The sequence below is a fragment of the Sciurus carolinensis genome, chromosome 11, assembly GCF_902686445.1.
Source record: "Sciurus carolinensis chromosome 11, mSciCar1.2, whole genome shotgun sequence".
Lineage (NCBI taxonomy): Eukaryota > Metazoa > Chordata > Mammalia > Rodentia > Sciuridae > Sciurus > Sciurus carolinensis.
The window spans coordinates 44072958-44091146 of NC_062223.1; the positions used below are offsets into that span (position 1 = coordinate 44072958).

At 36.0% G+C, this 18189-nt stretch overlaps 1 protein-coding gene and 1 pseudogene across 2 annotated transcripts in view; one reads left to right on the forward strand and one right to left on the reverse strand.

Moving 5' to 3' along the window:
* Positions 1-17307, forward strand: part of Fbxo3 (F-box protein 3) — a 36194-nt gene extending 18887 nt beyond the window's left edge. The window contains exons 6-11 of one of the 2 annotated variants that reach the window (XM_047516702.1): positions 487-532; positions 3686-3770; positions 4586-4708; positions 6569-6684; positions 8518-8708; positions 13461-17307. In XM_047516702.1, coding sequence (XP_047372658.1) covers positions 487-532; positions 3686-3770; positions 4586-4708; positions 6569-6684; positions 8518-8708; positions 13461-13634 — 735 coding nt within the window. In that variant the 3' untranslated portion in view covers positions 13635-17307. Of the gene's footprint in view, positions 1-486; positions 533-3685; positions 3771-4585; positions 4709-6568; positions 6685-8517; positions 8709-9776; positions 10002-13460 lie in introns of those variants that run through there. The other variant, XM_047516703.1, reaches the window with a different exon arrangement.
* Positions 16753-17526, reverse strand: LOC124958555 (ras-related protein Rap-1b-like; annotated as a pseudogene).
* Positions 17527-18189: the final 663 nt, after the last annotated feature.

Sequence of the window (18189 nt, forward strand, 5' to 3'; positions counted from 1 at the left end):
TACATGGAGAGGGAAAGCTGTGGTTTGTGTTAAGCCTTTTTAAGTTTAAGCGAAACTAATGAGGAACTTTTGTTGAAGTAATTAATTGTAACGTATGCTTCTGACATTTAAAAAATTTTGCTTTAGAACATCCTAGAATTGTTCAGCTCTCTTGACTCTGAATCCAAAAGCCCTTTCTTCTAGGATAAGAAGCCTATATCTTATAACCTGAGCTTCCCAATTATGTTCTTGAAGGATAATTTCCTAAGTTCGCTGTAACATTAATAACCCTAGCTAAGTGTTTATCTTATTGAAAAGTGTCTTGCATTCTTCCAAGGACTTTATAGAAAGAGCCTAAAAATTATAAGAACAGGAACTAAGAGTGTGAGGAATATCTGAGTGTTAGTTGGAACACTTACTTTTATTTTTATCTGTTTTGCCTTGTTCCGGGAAAAGATCCAGGTACTGAAATGTATTTATATCAATTACATTCTTTTTCTCATCTAGGATCAAATGGCTCGGAATCCAGCTGCTATTGACATGTTTATCATAGGTAGGAGAAGAAAAAAGACATTCTTTTTCCTTCTTTCTTCCAGTTTGAAAAAAAATGAATTGGTAAAGCCTTTTCAGTTATGACCAGCTAGCAGTTTTATACTTGGATTTCTTAGGGCTTTCTGTTTTAAAAGTACTACATGTCAGCTCTCATTGGAACAGCTCTTATACTTTCTTTGAATTTGGTTTGTTTGGGAAAAAAATTGTGCCCTATATAATCTTGTGCTCTTAATGCTCTTATAGGTCAGTCAGATACATAGCATTGCTGTGTGTGTAGTTTCCTTAACACATACGTGCATCTTCCATTGGTCATATTAATTGGAGATACAGTTATATAAAGTGACGTTATGATTTTTCTCTTTTGGTGCTATTGCTGTAATAAGATAAAACTACATCACAGTAGAGACCCCAGAAGCAGCAGTCTTCAAGACCAGTATAAATTATGTGCTTCAGACACTCCTTGGCAGGAGTAGTTTTCCTTGGCCATAAAAGGGTGTTTCTTACAGTTCCTCTTACCCCTTTGGTACTGGGGATTGAACCCAATGGCACCTTACCACTGAGCTACATCTCCAGCCCTTTTTAATTTTTTATTGTGAGACAGGATCTTGCTAGGTTGTCCAGTATAGCCTTGAACTTGCCATCCTCCTGCCTTAGGCTCCTCAGTAGCTGGGATTATAGATGTGTGCCACCATGCCCAGTTCTTACAGGTTTTTGATTCAGTAGGGATGCAAGTGCAGCTCACCGTGTTACTCTTCATTCATTCTTATCATGTTCAGATTCTGTCCATCTAACAGAAGCTTCCTGACTGTCCTGTTTTTTAAAGGCATTGCAGGCACATTAAACATCCCAACATATTAATAGTAAAGAGGGGTCCCAGGAGGGTAACCCAGTGGTTTAGAGCATGTGTTAGCATATGCAAGGACCTGGGTTCAATCACTAGCAGCAGGAAAAATAAAAAAAAGACCTTGCTGGTTAAGGTGCCTGTATTTAATATTTAATTATATCTTCTAATTGAACTCTCATGCAGAAGTGTCCTCTTGTTCCATTCTATGACAACACCCAGGTTTGTTTATAATATCAAGTAAGTTGTAAAAGCTTTTAAATTTAGGCCCTAGCTTTCAACTCTCTGACTCGTGTGGCCTCTGGTTTTAAGTTAAGCACCCTCTGGAGGTCGTGCACATGCTAGTTGCCTCCACTGGCATCGTTGCATAACCACCTTCAGAGGTGACCATCACAGCTCTAGCCCAGTGGTGCTACTCAGTTCATGAGCTACAGGCCGCTGGGGCAATAAACTGCTGGTAGGCTCTGTGAGTTTCTTATCCTTAGTTTGGTGCTCATCTGACAGAGTGTAGAAGAAACCACCATTACAACAGGGTACTAATAATAGTCTAATAATGCTGTTGTAGAAGCTGGGATACTTCTAGAATGGGAGAAAAAGAAAGAGTTGTGAGATCACTGAGGAGAGATGAGGTGGGAAGTCAAGGCTGGGGGAAGACAAGAAAGCAGCTTCCTTTTATTATCTTGGTAAAACCCACTACTTCCAAAGAAACTCAAACATGGGGCTTAGTGTAGAAGCTAAACTACTTGAGAACATATAAATTGCATCTTAATTAGGTTTCAGTTTCATGGGATGATATCTCTAGGCAATCAGTGCTCTATTAATAGATACTTAAGAAAATTAGTCTGCTCAGGTGAGTTTAATAGTGAATGCAGCCTACTGTGTTCTTAAAGAACATACTTTGGTTTGGTTTGTAATAAATTTAAGTACACTTAAGTATATCATGCCAATTTCCTTCTTAAGTAACCATAAAAAACTTTCTTATGTGACATTTCATGAAGTATACAAAATGATTTTTAAAACGTCAGTGAAACTACTAGTTCTAAAAATGTAAACTTGAGTTGAAATATATTAAAATAAAATATGTAAAGAAAGAAATCAAGTAGGAGATGAAAAGAGTTACATTCAAGAAACAAAAAATAAAATAAAATGTAAACTTATACCTTCTATGACTTTTTCTTCCTTTGCAGTACCTGGGGATTGAACCCAGAGCCTTTTGTGAATTTTAATGATATTATTCATACACCTCCTTAATATCTTATTCAAAATGAATGAATGATCAATGATCTAGTGATCTTTGAACAAAGTAGCATTTAATAAATAATGGGTCAGGTCAGACAGGCCATTAGAAGACATTGAGAAAGAGCCAACTCTTACAGTTTACTTTCTCTTAGTCAGTACCTTTAAAATTTGAAAGCTTTGTATTCTCAGATTTAAGCTAAAGTGAATCTTCTATCATACCCTAAATAAAATAATTAATAAATACTGTAAATTTAACATCTGACATTCAGTTTGATGGAATGCAGAACTGAGTTAATTGAAACTGATTACAAAGAAATTTATTAAACATTAATTAAGGGATATGTTAATTAATTAATTAATATGTGTTAGGCATTGAGCTAAATTAACAATAAATAACAATGTCTGATGGAGCTCTGTTGTATTACCTAGAAGGTATAAATATAATTCATCTAAACACTTGTCATTGATCCCCTCACTACATCCTGGGTCTGGACTAGACTGTTCCCATAATTCTTTTCTGCTTTGAGCTGGTCACTGAGAGTATAAAGGCCACTGTGCAATTGAATTTGTAGTAGTATGCAACTAGACCACTTTGGGTTTGGCCTGATGCCCAGAACTCTACAATGCCATGTCCTTGGTAGGTGACCAGAGTAAGCCTGGCTTCTGCCACAATTTTGAATAAGAGTCAGGATGTAACTGAACCAGTATGTATCTTGGTCATCTGCAAATAGGTGCTGATGTTTTTCTTATGGGTTCTTTCTAGACATGGCTATATCTCCTTCGTCTTTTATGTTTTAGAATTATAGGCAGGTTTTTCATTATTGTACCAGAAAATGTTATGAAATACATTTAAAAAATAGTTTGGAGGTAGCCATGGGATTCCCAAACAAGAATTGGTAGGAGGAAAGGGAGAGAATTCTAAGGAAATAAGGTAGATAGAATTGAGAATAGATATCTCCAAATACTTCCAGTTTTAGTATCACACCATAAGCATAAGAAATTATAATTATGTGTGTAGATTTTACAAAAATTATTTGTCTTTTTCTCTCATTTTTTCCCCTTCGTGGTTTATAGGTGCTACTTTTACTGACTGGTTTACCTCTTATGTCAACAATGTTGTATCAGGTGGCTTCCCTATCATCAGAGACCAAATTTTCAGGTATTTCATTTGGGGCTTTTTGGATCGAAATGATTAAAACTCAGAAAAAGCCATCCATCACAGATCATGAGATGAAGTTTCCCAAGAAGGTTAATAACAGAACCTCTCATTATCTTGAATCTTACTATTTTATTCTCACTTCAAAGTCCAAACATTCAAATACTTAACCAGCTAGTACTTTTCTTATCTTGGAGAATGCAGATAGAAAACTGATTTTTACTTTAGAAGCTGTGGCTCCATAGTAGGTATGTAGTTTCTCTTGAAAAAAAAAAAAAAAAAAAAAAAAAACTCTTTACTGATGAATAGATTTATTATGAATAGCAAGACATCAAGTCCTGGCAAATATTCTTTATTACCTCTAAATGGAACATTTAAGTGTTATTGTTAGTATTACAGGTGATATTGGTTCATAGTAGCCTTTGTGACAGAAACAATAGATTTCTTACGTATTAGAGGCCTCTAGAGGCTCAAAATACATATGTACATATTTGTACACATTTTTCTTGTCAGAGCCACCATTTAGCAGGTGTAGCTGAATTTCAGATACTTACAAAATTTTCTTAGCTCTGAAAATTTTTGTTTAGTTTCCAAACTAATTACCAATCCAATCCATTATTTGAACTAGTCATTGATCCTTGATTGCTATCATTACTGAGCCAGAGTATATAGTGTGTTTCTAATTTTCTTTTAAATTTAATGATTTCAATTTAAATTTGCATCCTAAAGTATAAGCAGTTGTACACTGTATCTTTTTAAACCTTTTGTGGAATTGAAATTAGGTGTTTTTAAAATGTTTAATTTTTAAAATTTGCTAGATATGTTCACGATCCAGAGTGTGTGGCAACAACTGGGGATATTACTGTGTCAGTTTCCACATCATTTCTGCCAGAACTCAGTTCCGTACACCCACCCCACTATTTCTTCACATACCGAATCAGGTGAGAATTTTAAATGGGGCTGCCTTTCAGTTCATGTCGGCATAAATCCAATGAGTGGGTTGCTCTTGCCCCATTTGACATGATATATAAAATGCCTTTTTTTTTTTTTTTTCCCCTTCTCTGTACCTAGGGCCTGGTACATGCTAGACAAGCTCTCTACTACTGAGCTATATCCCCAGCCCTAAAATGCATTTTGAAAGATAATTTCTTGTTGAAATTTGGAGGAAGGTGGATACAGATAGTTTTTGTAAAGGACTTTGACTTTATATTAACTGCTATGTTATTTAAATTATTTCTTGACCATATTAGAGTTATAATGCATTCTAGAAACTGTCAATTGCCAAACATAAAACCTTGCATTTTAAGTTTCATTTCTCTTATCTATATTCAATTAAAAATATAATAAATATTTACTGAGTGCTTCATGTACGTCATACATTATATTGTGGAGTTGATTAAAAACAAATATTTAAAACTCACCTTTGTTAAAAGTATTCTGTGCTATGACAGAATCTCCAAAGGATTAAGGATACTTTATTTTAAAATACATTTTTATGTATTTTATAATATTTTATACTTAAAATGTATATTTTAGAACTGGGGTTGTGAGTCAGTGGTAGAGCACTTACCTAGCATGTGTGAGGCACTGGGTTTGATTCTCAGCACCACATATAAATAAATGAATATAATAAATGTCCTTGAACAACTAAAAAAAAATTTTTTTAAGTCTATTTTATATGTGTAAAATTGAAAATATTTGCATAAAAAGTATGGATATTTATATTGTAATATAAGATGTATATTTTATTTAGAAAATATGTAATTTTAACATATCTATAGAAAAATTATATCATAACAATATAAAAAGTTATATAAAATATTAAAATGTATTTTTATATATTTTGGTATATACAATGTGTGTAAGCTGAGCATGGTAGTGCATACCTATAATCACAGCGACTCCAGAGGCTGAGGCAGGAGGATCATGTGTTCAGAGCGAGCCTCAGCAACTTATTGATGCCCTAAGCAACTTAGTGAGACACCTTTCTCAAAATTAAAAAAAGGACTGGGGTTGTGGCTAAATAGTTAAACACCCCTGGGTCGAATCCCCACAGCCCCACCTAAAAAAAAGCATGCATACATACTACTGGTATTTTAATAATATATACCCACCAGGAAGCATCCTGGAATTTTGGTATTACATGTATCCTTTAAAACAGCCAAGTATAGGTGTAGGTGTTTGTTGATTTATTTAATTGAGATCCTGTGTAGGATTAAGAAATGCTTAAAATAAAAACATCCACGTTACTTATACGGTGAAAATAAGAGACAGCAGATTTCTAGAGAAAGGAGAAAATGATAGTATGGGGAAACAGAATTGAAGAATAATCCTGGTAACTGCTAACATTTTGCTTTGAGCTTTTTAAAAACTGGTGGAAACAAAACAAAACAAAACAAAACAAAACTGGGTTGTATAGCTTTGTTGTGAGTGAAAGCCCATCAGTTCTTTAGATGTTTTTATGGCAATATATTCTAGAAGGCATTTGCCAAATAGATCTTTATTTGAACAGCAAGAGATTCTTGTTACCATTGGGTTTCTGTATATTTATGTTGCCCTTTGTATGGTTGATCCCCACTGAAAGTTAAGTGCATAAATTGAGTGAAAGCATTTCTGTAGCAGAATTAAGCTATTTAAGTCAATATCTCTGAGAACTTAGAAAAATAAATGGCTAACATTGACTTTGGGTTGTGTTTCTTAATTTCCTTTGGAAATTTTCTTTCATAGTACCAACTCAATACTGTAGCTCTTAAACAAAACACACAGATTCTAGATTTGTATCTTTTATCATCTTTCTCCAGGATTGAAATGTCAAAGGATGCACTTCCTGAGAAAGCTTGTCAATTGGACAGTCGCTACTGGAGAATAACAAATGCAAAGGGTGATGTAGAAGAAGTTCAAGGACCTGGAGTAGTTGGTATGTAACTGAAGATTTAAGTTTACACATTAGTTTCTTCAAAGAAATTTTAGACTTTGCATTCATAAATGTGATCTATAGAGGTCGTTATCCTATCAGTTAACTTTTCTAGGGCTAGGGGTGTAGTTCAGTGGTGTAGTGTTTGCCCAGCACATGTGAGATCCTGGGTTCAATCCCCAGCAACACACACACATAGACACACACATACACAATTAACTTCTCTAAAATTATAGCAAACTCAATTGTTCAGGCATTGATTTCCCTTCCTCTGGATCATTTGGGGTTGATATTCTTGTGTACTTTATTATTTTTAAAAAACTGGCTATTTGTTATTATAGTTTGTGAGTTAAGATGACATAGAACAGAAAGAGAAAATAAATTTCATGTTGGTAATCTTTTGGAAGTTTGGAGGGAGATGTTGAAATTAATAGCATAAATTTTTTTATTGTTTGGATTTCTTTCACTTTAGTTCTGATTACCATTGACATTTAACTTTTTAAAAAATTATGATGGGGCTAAGGATGTAGCTCAGTTGTAGAGTGCTTGCCTACCATGTGCAAGACCCTGGGTTTAATCCCTAGTACCACAAAAAAAAAAAAAAATCATGATTATTTTAAGTTTCTGAACAATCAGAATATTCAGGTTTAAATATGTGCTTTAGGAAAATAACATCTAAGCTGTGTACTTTTATTATCAGTCCTGCACTTACACAGAATTCAGTTTAAAGTTTTCTAATTCATTGCCATGACTAAATATTCTGTGTTTATTTTTTGTGATACTGGGGATTGAATCCAAGGGCACTGTACCACTGTTATATCCCCACCCCTTTAATTTTTTTTTTTTTTTTTTTTTTTTGAGACAGAGGCTCCATAAGTTGGCAAGGCTGGCTTCAAACTTATGATCCTTCTGCCTCAGTTTCCTGAATTGTGGGGATTACAGGCATCTGACACTGCCCCAGCTCTACATATTTATTTAATGAATTTGTCTTAGACTGAATCTAGTACTAAGGAAGTTTACTGAAGCCTTAATTCTTTTTTTTTTTTTTTTTTTTTTTTTTTTTAATTTGGTCTGTTGGTTTAAGGACTCTTGCTTGTGACTGACATTTTGACTGAGGATGAATCTTCCCAATCTTACGTTTTATTCTCTTGCTACTGTTAAACAGATTACCCTTATCCCTCTTTGAGCTACTATCTATGACAATTTTTTATTACTCATGTCTTTTTTAGTACTGAGAATTTAATCCAGGGATACTTTTCCACTGAGCTACATCTCCTGTTCTTTTTATTCTTTACTTTGAGACAGGGTCTCACTAAGTTCAGAGACTGGCCGTGAACTTGGATCCTCCTATCTCAGGCTCCTGAGTTGCTGGGATTACAGCAAACTTTACAGGAGGTTTGCCACTTCCTGTAACAGACTTCCATTTTTTTTTTTTAGCCCAGTATCTGTGTGAGATTGGTATATCTTACTTTTAAATGGTTGACCACCATACCTGGCTTATTACTCATGTCTTAAATATTGCACCTTTGATACTTAAAAACACTTTGAAAAAAAGTGCCTTTTTTGGTTTTGTTTTGTTTTGTTTTGTTTTACTCTATATTCCCCATCTGCTACATTGTAGAGAATTTGGGGAATACAGAAAAAACAAGAGGAATGAAATACTTGCTTATAATTCCATCATTGTTAACATTTTGTTGTGTCCTTTTAGGTTATTTTTCCCCCAACTGTGCATTTACTTTTGCATAATTTACATAGTATCTTAGCGAACATACCTTATTTACTGTAATGAGAAGCTAAGTTTTATACGTTGGTTTATTTTTTCTGTTCTTGCTGCAGGTGAATTTCCTATCATCAGCCCAGGGCGGGTATATGAGTACACCAGCTGTACCACATTCTCTACAACATCAGGATATATGGAAGGATATTATACCTTCCATTTTCTTTACTTTAAAGACAAGATCTTTAATGTTGCCATTCCCCGATTCCATATGGCATGTCCGACATTCAGGGTGTCTATAGCCCGATTGGTAAGTTAAATTTTCCTCTAGTGTTGATTTACCTAACTTTGTAAAATTAACTCTACAGAGGATTTTGTTTAGGCAGACAAGCAATTTGTAAGTAAGTTTCCACAGAACGCTGGACATTCTGAGGAAGTATGGAAGTATCTTGGGGGCATGTGAATATGTTGGGATAGATGAACAGCAGATAAACTAAGCTCACTGCCCTTCGACGAGAGAAACCACTGTTCACCTGTTCTAAGGAGTCAATTTCTTTTCCACTATTTACAAAACCAGTTCTGTGGTCGAGATATGTTAGAATATGAGAAGTACCATGCTAGACTAATTAGAATTGACTTTATTTTAAGACTGGGAAATCAATTTTTGCTAAAATTTCCTATATAGTGAAATAAACAAATATTCTGTAGAGATCATGATAAAGAGGGTGAATTGGGTAGATTTGTACGTTTAACCATTTCTTTCTGGGACCATTTCTCAAGTCAGACAGGGTATATTTTTAACACTTCATGTTTACAGTTACTGAATGACAGACAATTTTATGAACTATAAAATGATTAAGGAAATTATGAAGGAATGTATGATATATGAATGTATATGCAGAATGCAATTGAGTTGTAGGCATTGAATGTTCAGATAATGCCTTCTAGCTCCTGGGATGGTTTTGACGGGTGGGTCTGAAATGAGTCTGGGGAGATGGATGTGATATTAACCTGACCCTGAGACGATAGTCTCAACTCTTGTTTGGGAAAAAAAGGATGATGATGAGCCTTTAGGCCATGATACTTGTTTTATGGTGAAAAGAAACTACAGTGTGGGTTTGGAAAATGAAGTTTTAATTTTCTCCCCAGTAGAGGAGTTAGAAGTTTTATTTCCAGTATACTGGAAGTTTGCCACTTCCTGTAACAGCTTCCATTTGTTTATTAGCCCAAGATCTGTATGAGATAGGTATATCTTATTCTTAAATGGTTTATATTCATCTGTGAAGCTATATGGGACTGGAGTTTTTTTTGTGGGAAAAATTTAAAATATGAGTTTAATTTCTTTAATATTCATATTTTCTATTTCTTCTTGTTTCAGTTTTGGTAATTTGTGCCTTTCAAGGAATTTGTCCATTTCATCTAAATGTTGAATTTATTGGCGTAAAGTTATTCACAATATTCCCTTGATATCCTTTTAATGGCTACAGGAATTGTAGTCATATGTCCTCTTTTGTTTTTAATATTGGTGTTTTTATATCTTCTCTTTTGTTCATCACATGATTTTTATCACTTTTATTGATTAAAGGAACAACTTTTGGTTTCACTGATTTCTCTTATTCATTTTCTATTTCATGGATTTCTGTAGTTGTCTTTTCTACTTTGGGTTTAATTTGCTTTTCTTCTAGCTTTTTAAAGTAGAAGTTTATTGATCTTAAACTCTAAGCACTGTTTTAGCTGTATTTCATAAATTTTGATGTGTTTTTGTTAATATTAGTTCAAAGTAGTCCCAAATTTCCCTTGTAACTTAATTTTGATCTGTGACTTTTTCTACCAATGTGTTGATTTCTAAACATTTGGGGATTTTTCCGTTATCTTTTGGTTATTGTTTTCTAATTTCATTGTAGTTAGAAAGCTTCCTCTGTATTTTCAATACTTGTAAATGTTTTATGGCCCAATCTTATGTGAAGAATTTACATATGTTGGTAAATGATCCTTGTGTATTTGAAAAGAATGTATATTCTGCCATTTGGGGGAATATTATTCTATAAATACAGGTCAAACTGATTGATCGACAGTGTTTTTCAAATATCTGTATTTATTGCTTTGCGGGGGGGGGGACCTTTGTTCTGTCAACTATTGAAGAGATGATTGTTGAAATTTCCAACTAAAATTATACAGTTTTGTCTATTTCTCTTTTCCATTCTGTCAGATTTGCCTCATGTATTTCGAAACTTTATAATTGTGTGCAAATGTGCTTAGGATTGGTGTCTTTTTAATGAAGTGATTCTTTTTTCATTATGAAATCTCCCTCTTCATCTCCGGTAATACACCTTGTCCTGGGGTTTAAAGAGCACTGAAGCTTGTTTGGCTACGGTTGGGTCAGCTGATCCTTTGAGGCTTATTTTCAATATTGGCTGGGGTGAGTGTAAAGTGCTCTACTTAAGGACAGTGGTTTTCCAACATTTCAGTTTCATGACCCCCTTAAATGCTTAAACTCAGTAAGGGGGCTCCAAAGAACTCTTGTTTACATGGGTTACATTGATAATTATCTTAGAAGCTAAAACTGATAAGTTTGACAAAATTTACTTAGCAATTCCTTTTAAAATTACAATAAACATCCATTCCATGCTTAACCTTCTCTTAACTATGTATTTATTTACTTTGAATTTTAGTCTCTTCTTAAGCACAAATAAACATAAAATCTTGACCTGCCTTATGGAAAATGTGTCCTCTTAGTAAAGAGAAATGAGAATTGTGGATCTATTTCTAATCAACGTTAAAAAGACAGTGGGGGTTGTGTTTGTCAGCCTTTTGTTTCTGTGTTAGTTTTCTTGATATGTAAGTTTGTGTTGCTCCTTTCTTTTGTCCTCTACCAGCCTGATTCATTAGAAGGCTTAATATTTCCTTTTTCTTTATTCTCTGCCATTTTAAAAACGCTCTGAGTCAGTCTTCCCCTTTTCTTGCAGGCAGGTTGTTCCTTTATTGTGCTTGTTGCAGGGTATTGTGGAGGCTCCTGCTGCTCACTGATTTCGGTTGCTGTGTTTCTCCTTGCGTCTGTTGATGCACGAGCACTTTCATCTGAGCATGTCCCTCTTTAGCCACATGGATCCCTCCAGTTCTTCTGTTTTCTTCATTATCATAGTTAATGATCATACTGCCTGCAACTCATGTTTTAGTATTTCCAGAGTCTTCCCCTTCTTGCCTTTTGGACCTCCTACTGAATTTTAAAGTCTTCATTCCTTAGAGTTAAAAAAAATAAAATCAGGAACAAATAATGGCATATCTTATACGTCGCATTTGTGTATCTTTTCTGATTGTTATTGTTAGTATGAAAATAAATTCCAAGTGATCCAAATTCTTTCTCCTACATTAATTCATTTCTCATTCAACAAATATTTGAGTACTGTAGTAAACAATACAATCAAAATCCTTGCCTTGAAATTCACAATCTAATTGGAAGAAAAACTGATAACAAACACCCTGTACTTGTCTCGAGTAGTAACAAGTGCCATGGAGAAAAATCAGGGGATAAGGAGTGTCCTGTTGGGTTCTAATGTAAAGATGTGTCAGGAAAGGCCTTGGTGACACGTAAGCTGAGACATGAAAGGGGCAGAGGGAGCCGGGTGGATATATGGAAAAAGAGTGTTCAGCCAAGGAGCAGCAGGTGTGGAGGTTCTGACGCAGTTGTGTGCCCGGTGTGTGAACCAGCGCGGCCAGTGCAGCTGGAGTGCGGTGAACAGGAGGGCAGCAGAGCAGGTGGAGATGAGGTCAGAGGGACCGTGGGGTGCCAGATCATATAATGCCATGAAAGCCTTGGTGGAAGGACTCTTGCTGACATCATGCCTGAAGTTTCCAGTTCTTCTCAGATTACCGACTAGAAGTCTGTCTGATATAGCAACTCTTCCCATTGAGTCTTAGGTGTGTGAGAGAAAAAATTGGCAGTCACATAAGTCAAGGCTTGATTAGAGACATTGCTTGAGCAAAATTGAAGCTTCCAAGAGATGTGTAGATATTGCATGTTCATCATCACTCCTGTCCTGTGGTAGAGCCTCCAACAAGAGAATATAAAAGTAGAGGCTGCCCTTGCCCCACAGTGTGGATCCATCTTAGTGATATACTTCTAGTGAATTGGCAAGTGACACTGACTTCTGAAGCTAAGTTAGAAAAGGGCAATATGCCTTCAGCCTAGTTTTCTCTCTCCTGGAACACGTGCCTTTGCTGCCCTGCGCCACCATGTAAGAAGTCTAGTTTCCATGAAGCCGCCATGCTGGAGAGACCATGTAGAGATACCACATAGAGACAGAAGGAGGCGCCAGGAGCCCCAGCTGTTTCAGTCTGGAGAATTGGATTACCCCAGCCCAGTACCAGACTTGTGAGTGAAGAAGCCCTTGAGGTGACACCAGTTCCAGCCACCATCTGATTGTGACATCACAAGCGCTCAAGCCAGAACCACCCCATTGAGTACTTCCCAGATACCCAACCCACAGAAACCAGGAGAGATAATAAATGACTGTTGTTGTTTGAAGTCACTAAAAAAATAAAGAACTTTTTTAAAGTTAGAGGCTACTGATGTTTGACTTAAAATAATGTGTCTTTATAGTAGGAACTCAATAAAAATCTTTGAGACCTCTTTCTGGCAGTGCATTAAAGTTACCAGTAGAGGTCATACCTGATATTTTCACATCCTCTGTTCTATAAGTATATAGACCAACCAAGAATTGTTATGTAGTACATTAGTAAGAGAAGTTCACTAAAACTTTATCTTGGATTGTTAGTAGTCTATTTGCTACCTTGTATGAATTACCAACTACTGTATGGGAGTAAGTATTGTCTTAGTGAAATATGTTTACCATCAAAACCATACTGAGCATTACTTAACGTGGTACAATACATATTTTAGAGTCTTACATCAGCATGTGCATTATGAAAACTACACTGTTACAGTCTGTCAAAACTCATTTTGGCATGTTTGGATTCTAGGTAAATGAGAATTTGCATTAAATTACAATTAAAAAAAACTAATGGATGTTGTTCTTATCAAAAGATTGTTTTCTCTTTCAAGGAAATGGGTCCAGATGAATATGAAGAGATGGAAGAGGAAGAAGAAGAGGAGGAAGAAGAAGACGATGATGATTCAGCTGACATGGATGAATCCGATGAAGACGAAGAGGAGGAGAGGAGGAGGAGAGTCTTTGACGTTCCCATTCGCAGGCGCCGCTGCTCCCGCCTTTTTTAGCCCGCCTTCTGCTGGCGGAAGCACTGGATGACTCTAGTCTGTTAAATAGATTTCTCAATAATGTAAAATAACTAAATTGTGCTTGGCATATAGCAGGAAACTAGCATGAAATATTGTTCCAGGCCCTGGGCTCTGGGTGACCCTACCTTAGGAACTGGCTTGTTTGGGTTTGCATTGTGATTTTGAGGTAGAAGAGGAGTTGGGAATTTTCTTTTCCAGGAGTCGGTGAAGGAACAGGCAGTTTCTGTTTCTAGCTAAGGAACAGATAGTTCTCTGTTTTAAAATATTTTCTACTTACAAAAATATAGAAATGGAGAGGGAATCGTTTTGAAATAAGGATTTAAAATGTAGCAGAACTACCTTCTCAAGGATAGAGAGAAACTATGTGACTGAATGATTCTGTGAAAAGACTTCTTACAGTTGTGAAATATTTAGAAATGAAAAAAATTTGTAATTAGACTAATCCATTTAGTGATTCCTAATATTTTGTACTTATGGGGAACTAATTGACTCAATAACTTGAATGCTAATGGTTTGTCCTTTCTTAGACAATCTATCCTTGAATTTAAAGTCTTTATCACTAAGACCTTGAATTTAAAGCTTTCATAATTATAACCCTGAATTTAATTTAAAGTCCTCAACATGATGACTTTGAATTTAAGTTAAATTCCTTACACTATGACCTTTATCTTATTATTTACAGAGGTATCACTTGGAAATGTAGTGTGTGAAAGTATGTAGCGTGTTCTTACCAAAAGTTTCTTCACAATGTCTCATGTTGTCTAAATTTGTAAATACTGCTTCTGTTTAGTTTCTCCTTTATACACTTGATCGTCTAACTTTGTGATAAGTGACATGAATTTTTTGTTAGGATTAAGGATGTTTTCCTGAAACATGGATTTTTTTTTGTAATTATATAATGGAGAGTTTGGAATGAAATCCTTAAGTGTCAAAAACTCATCTTTTAAAAACAAAGTTTGGTTGCAATCCTGTATTTGTGTAATTGCCTATTTCCCATAAATTAATGTTAATAAGCCTTTGCTCTTAAGATGGAATGTGGCATTGATACTCATTGGCCTGCAGGCCCATTTCAGAGTCACCTCCTGGCTTTGACTGTATACTATTTTGTGCTCCACCTTCCATTTTCCCCAAGAAGGGATCTTTTGTAGAGAAAATAGTAGGAAGAGGGAGTAGTGTGCAGGGCCAGGCAGCGGTAATCAGGGGCCATGAAGATAAACTTCCCCTGTCCTATTGACTCCTGGCAAAAGGTTCTGAGATAGAGCCAGCCGTTTGTCTGCTTATTTTTCACATTATAGTCGTACACTGCATAATGATGTTTCGGTCAACAGTTCACATATACAGTGGTGGGAGCCGCAGCCTCGTACATCTTGTGTTTACCACATCGGGAATGCAGCATTCTCATATGCTTGATTTAATCTCATGCTATTTTTTGTTCATCATGGCCTCTAAGCAAACAAAATCCACCGCTGACATTGCCAGTTAGAGGCTATGGCAAGTGATCGACCTGCAGATGGAAAGTCATTAAGGACTGTGGAGATGGGACATGAGGGCCGGTTGTTGCTCACCAGCCAGCCAGCCCACCATAGTGACCATCTTGGAAAACAAGAACAAAGTGCTGGAAGCTGTTAGAGGACTGATCCGCTTCACTGAAACCAACCGGACTAGCAAAAATTCAAGACAGGTCTATATTAGGTATAGAGAAACTTCTAATGACCTGGATTGAAGACCAGGGACAAGTTCATCATTATGATGATCACAACCAAAAAAAAAAAAAAAAAAGTTTGTTTGCAGTGTTGAAAGGAAAGGCTCAACCTAACCAGTTGAATTTGTTGCTGGTGCTGGGTGGTTTAAATGATTGAAGGATTGTTATTGATTACATAATGTGAAGGTGGTGGGTCTGTAAGTATGATGTGAAGTTACCTGAAGAACTTTTAGAAACTAGAGAAGCTGACTGTGGAGGGAAATTATTTGCTAGGGCAAATCCTCATTTCCCTCTAGATTAGTATAAAGACTATACTATTTTTTTCCTGTGATGGTTGCCAAGTGAGATCACCTGACAATACAGTCACCTAATGACACATTCCTCAAAACATCCCCATTACTGACATGACTGTACGATCAGGCTACCAAGTCCTTCTCTTATGTCTCTTTTTAAGAAGGTAAACCCGTATTTATTTACTAGTACTCTTAAAACATTACCCAAAACACATTCAAGTGGCAAGTAATTATAATGCAAGCCCTTGCGTGGCAATCCAAATTTATTGAACTACTGATGCTAGGTTATACAAAATCACACTACTTTAAGGTTTTTAATTTACCTTTGGCCATCTGAAAGTAGTTGTAACATTAGGTTGGTCGATTTAAATAGTGTGGCTCCCTGTTGGATAGACACACAATCTTTATACCCAGACGTTAATGTATACGAAGCAACAAGGCATTGTTAAATAAAACAGCAATATTTACTGCAAATTAGACCTTACGACCAATTTACACGACTAAACTCACTTCCCACATTCACATCCACAGTTTTCATCCACCATCTAACATCTCAACCAAAACGTTACACATGTGAAACAATCACCAACAGGCAAAAATACTAAACCTATATATTTGGTATTGCAAATACACTTATGCAGAAGCAAGCAAAGGATTCGTGGTGAGACTGTAGCTGCAGAAGCCTGAAAATCATTTACAAAAGTTGTTAAATCATTAAAAAATTGTTTGAAAACACACACTTCTTGTAGACCCCAACTGTACACTGACTACAAACATTGTTCTGAAAGGACTGTATTTTAAAGATAAGATCGCTGCCTCCACAAGTTTTTGAAAATTTTTAAAAAATTACATAGCTGTGTTAAAGCGCTTATTTTGTACAATATAATAATGACATTGGATTTTAAGAAATGACAATAAGTTACAAGTATCAAAGAAGCAAAGTTATCTGGAGTAGTCTATGTAGGAGCTCTTTGGACTTTCTTTTATTATGCTTAAATAGTGGTGCTTTCAGGATTTACATTATGTACTCTCCAAAGTATGGAGTGTGTTAAAGTGTACAGTACACCATTTTCATACATATACAATGTTGGTGGATGAAGAATGTCTCTTAGTAATACTGGACGTAGCCTCTGGTTTCACCAGCTGCATACTCTTATTATATAAGTAAAAATCTCTCTTGTGCTACTGAAAAGTGATTAGACTGTGCAAACTTAAAGTAGCTTTCATTTGCCTCTTAAAGGGTATCACCACAGGAAAGTCCATGTAAGATGTTGGTAGGTTTAACAAAGTTGAAATGCTGGCATTCAGTTCCTCAGTCCTGGCTCAGAGCTACGATGTATTTAGTATATTAAAGTGGTGACACGATGACTTTCTGTAGGCCTTCCCAGGCATTGGAGTTTTTGTTAATTTGCTGCACTAGGTCATAAAAGACCTCATTAACATTTATTTTTATTTTGCAGGAGATTCTATGTGCACAGTTATTTCACTGACTTGCTAGATTTTAACCTTGTTCTTTTCCTACAATTCTTCCATCTTCCAAGAATCTTGGGAACATCATCAGTGTCTTTAACTCAAAGAATTTGTTCTCTTTGATCTTCTAAATCATTAAAGGTGGATGGGCTGTGATAGAATAAATGAATGCAAAGCCTTGTCCATTTTTCGTGTACAAATCCCTCATTGCTGTAAATTGTTCCGTTCCTGTACTGTCCAAGGTTTCAAGCATACATTGTTGTGCATCAACTTCAACTTGCTTCCTATAAGAATCTTCTATCATAGGATCACATTTTTCAACAAAAATTCCTTGAACAAACCGTACAGTCAGATCAGACTTTCCAACCCCTCCTGAGCCAAGAACAACAGGTTTATATTCACGCATGATGCAAACTCGTCAAAACTGAGTACCTCTCATGCTGCCACTGGGTGCCCTTAGCCAGCCTCCTCCTGAGCTCCCTCCTGGTCCCTGCTACTGTCGCCACTGCAGTCCTGCTGCTGCCTCTGCCGCTCCAGCTGGTTTACACACCTGATCTATGTCTATCCTTTTTATATTTTTTAAATCAACTCTCATTTTCCATTTAGGCTTTCATAACAACAAAATACCTTAGACTGTGTCACAGTTAAGCAATAGAAACGTGTTGCTCACTGTTCTGCAGGCTGAAAATTAAGGCACCAAGGGGTCTGGTGAGTGCCTGTATAGTCTGCTTCAGAGATGGAGCCTTCTTATTGCACACTTAGATGGTGGAAGGGGACAATGATCTTTGAGGCTTTTTTTTTTTTAATTGGGTATTGAACCCAGGGACATTTAACAGGCCTGTGCCCTATAGTAAAAGAAAGTGCTCCTGATTTAAGGAACCACCATTTGTATAGAGAAAAACTGGGCACCACAAGTGAAACTCATTCTCTGACATCTGGAAACCCATTCAAGGGTCATGTAGAAGGCACGTGTTACAGAACTGGGGTCTTCCAAGAAACAGGCAGCATGAAGACCACTTCTTCAAACCCAGAGTAATGAATGAGTTTATTGAAGGAATATGAAAAGGGA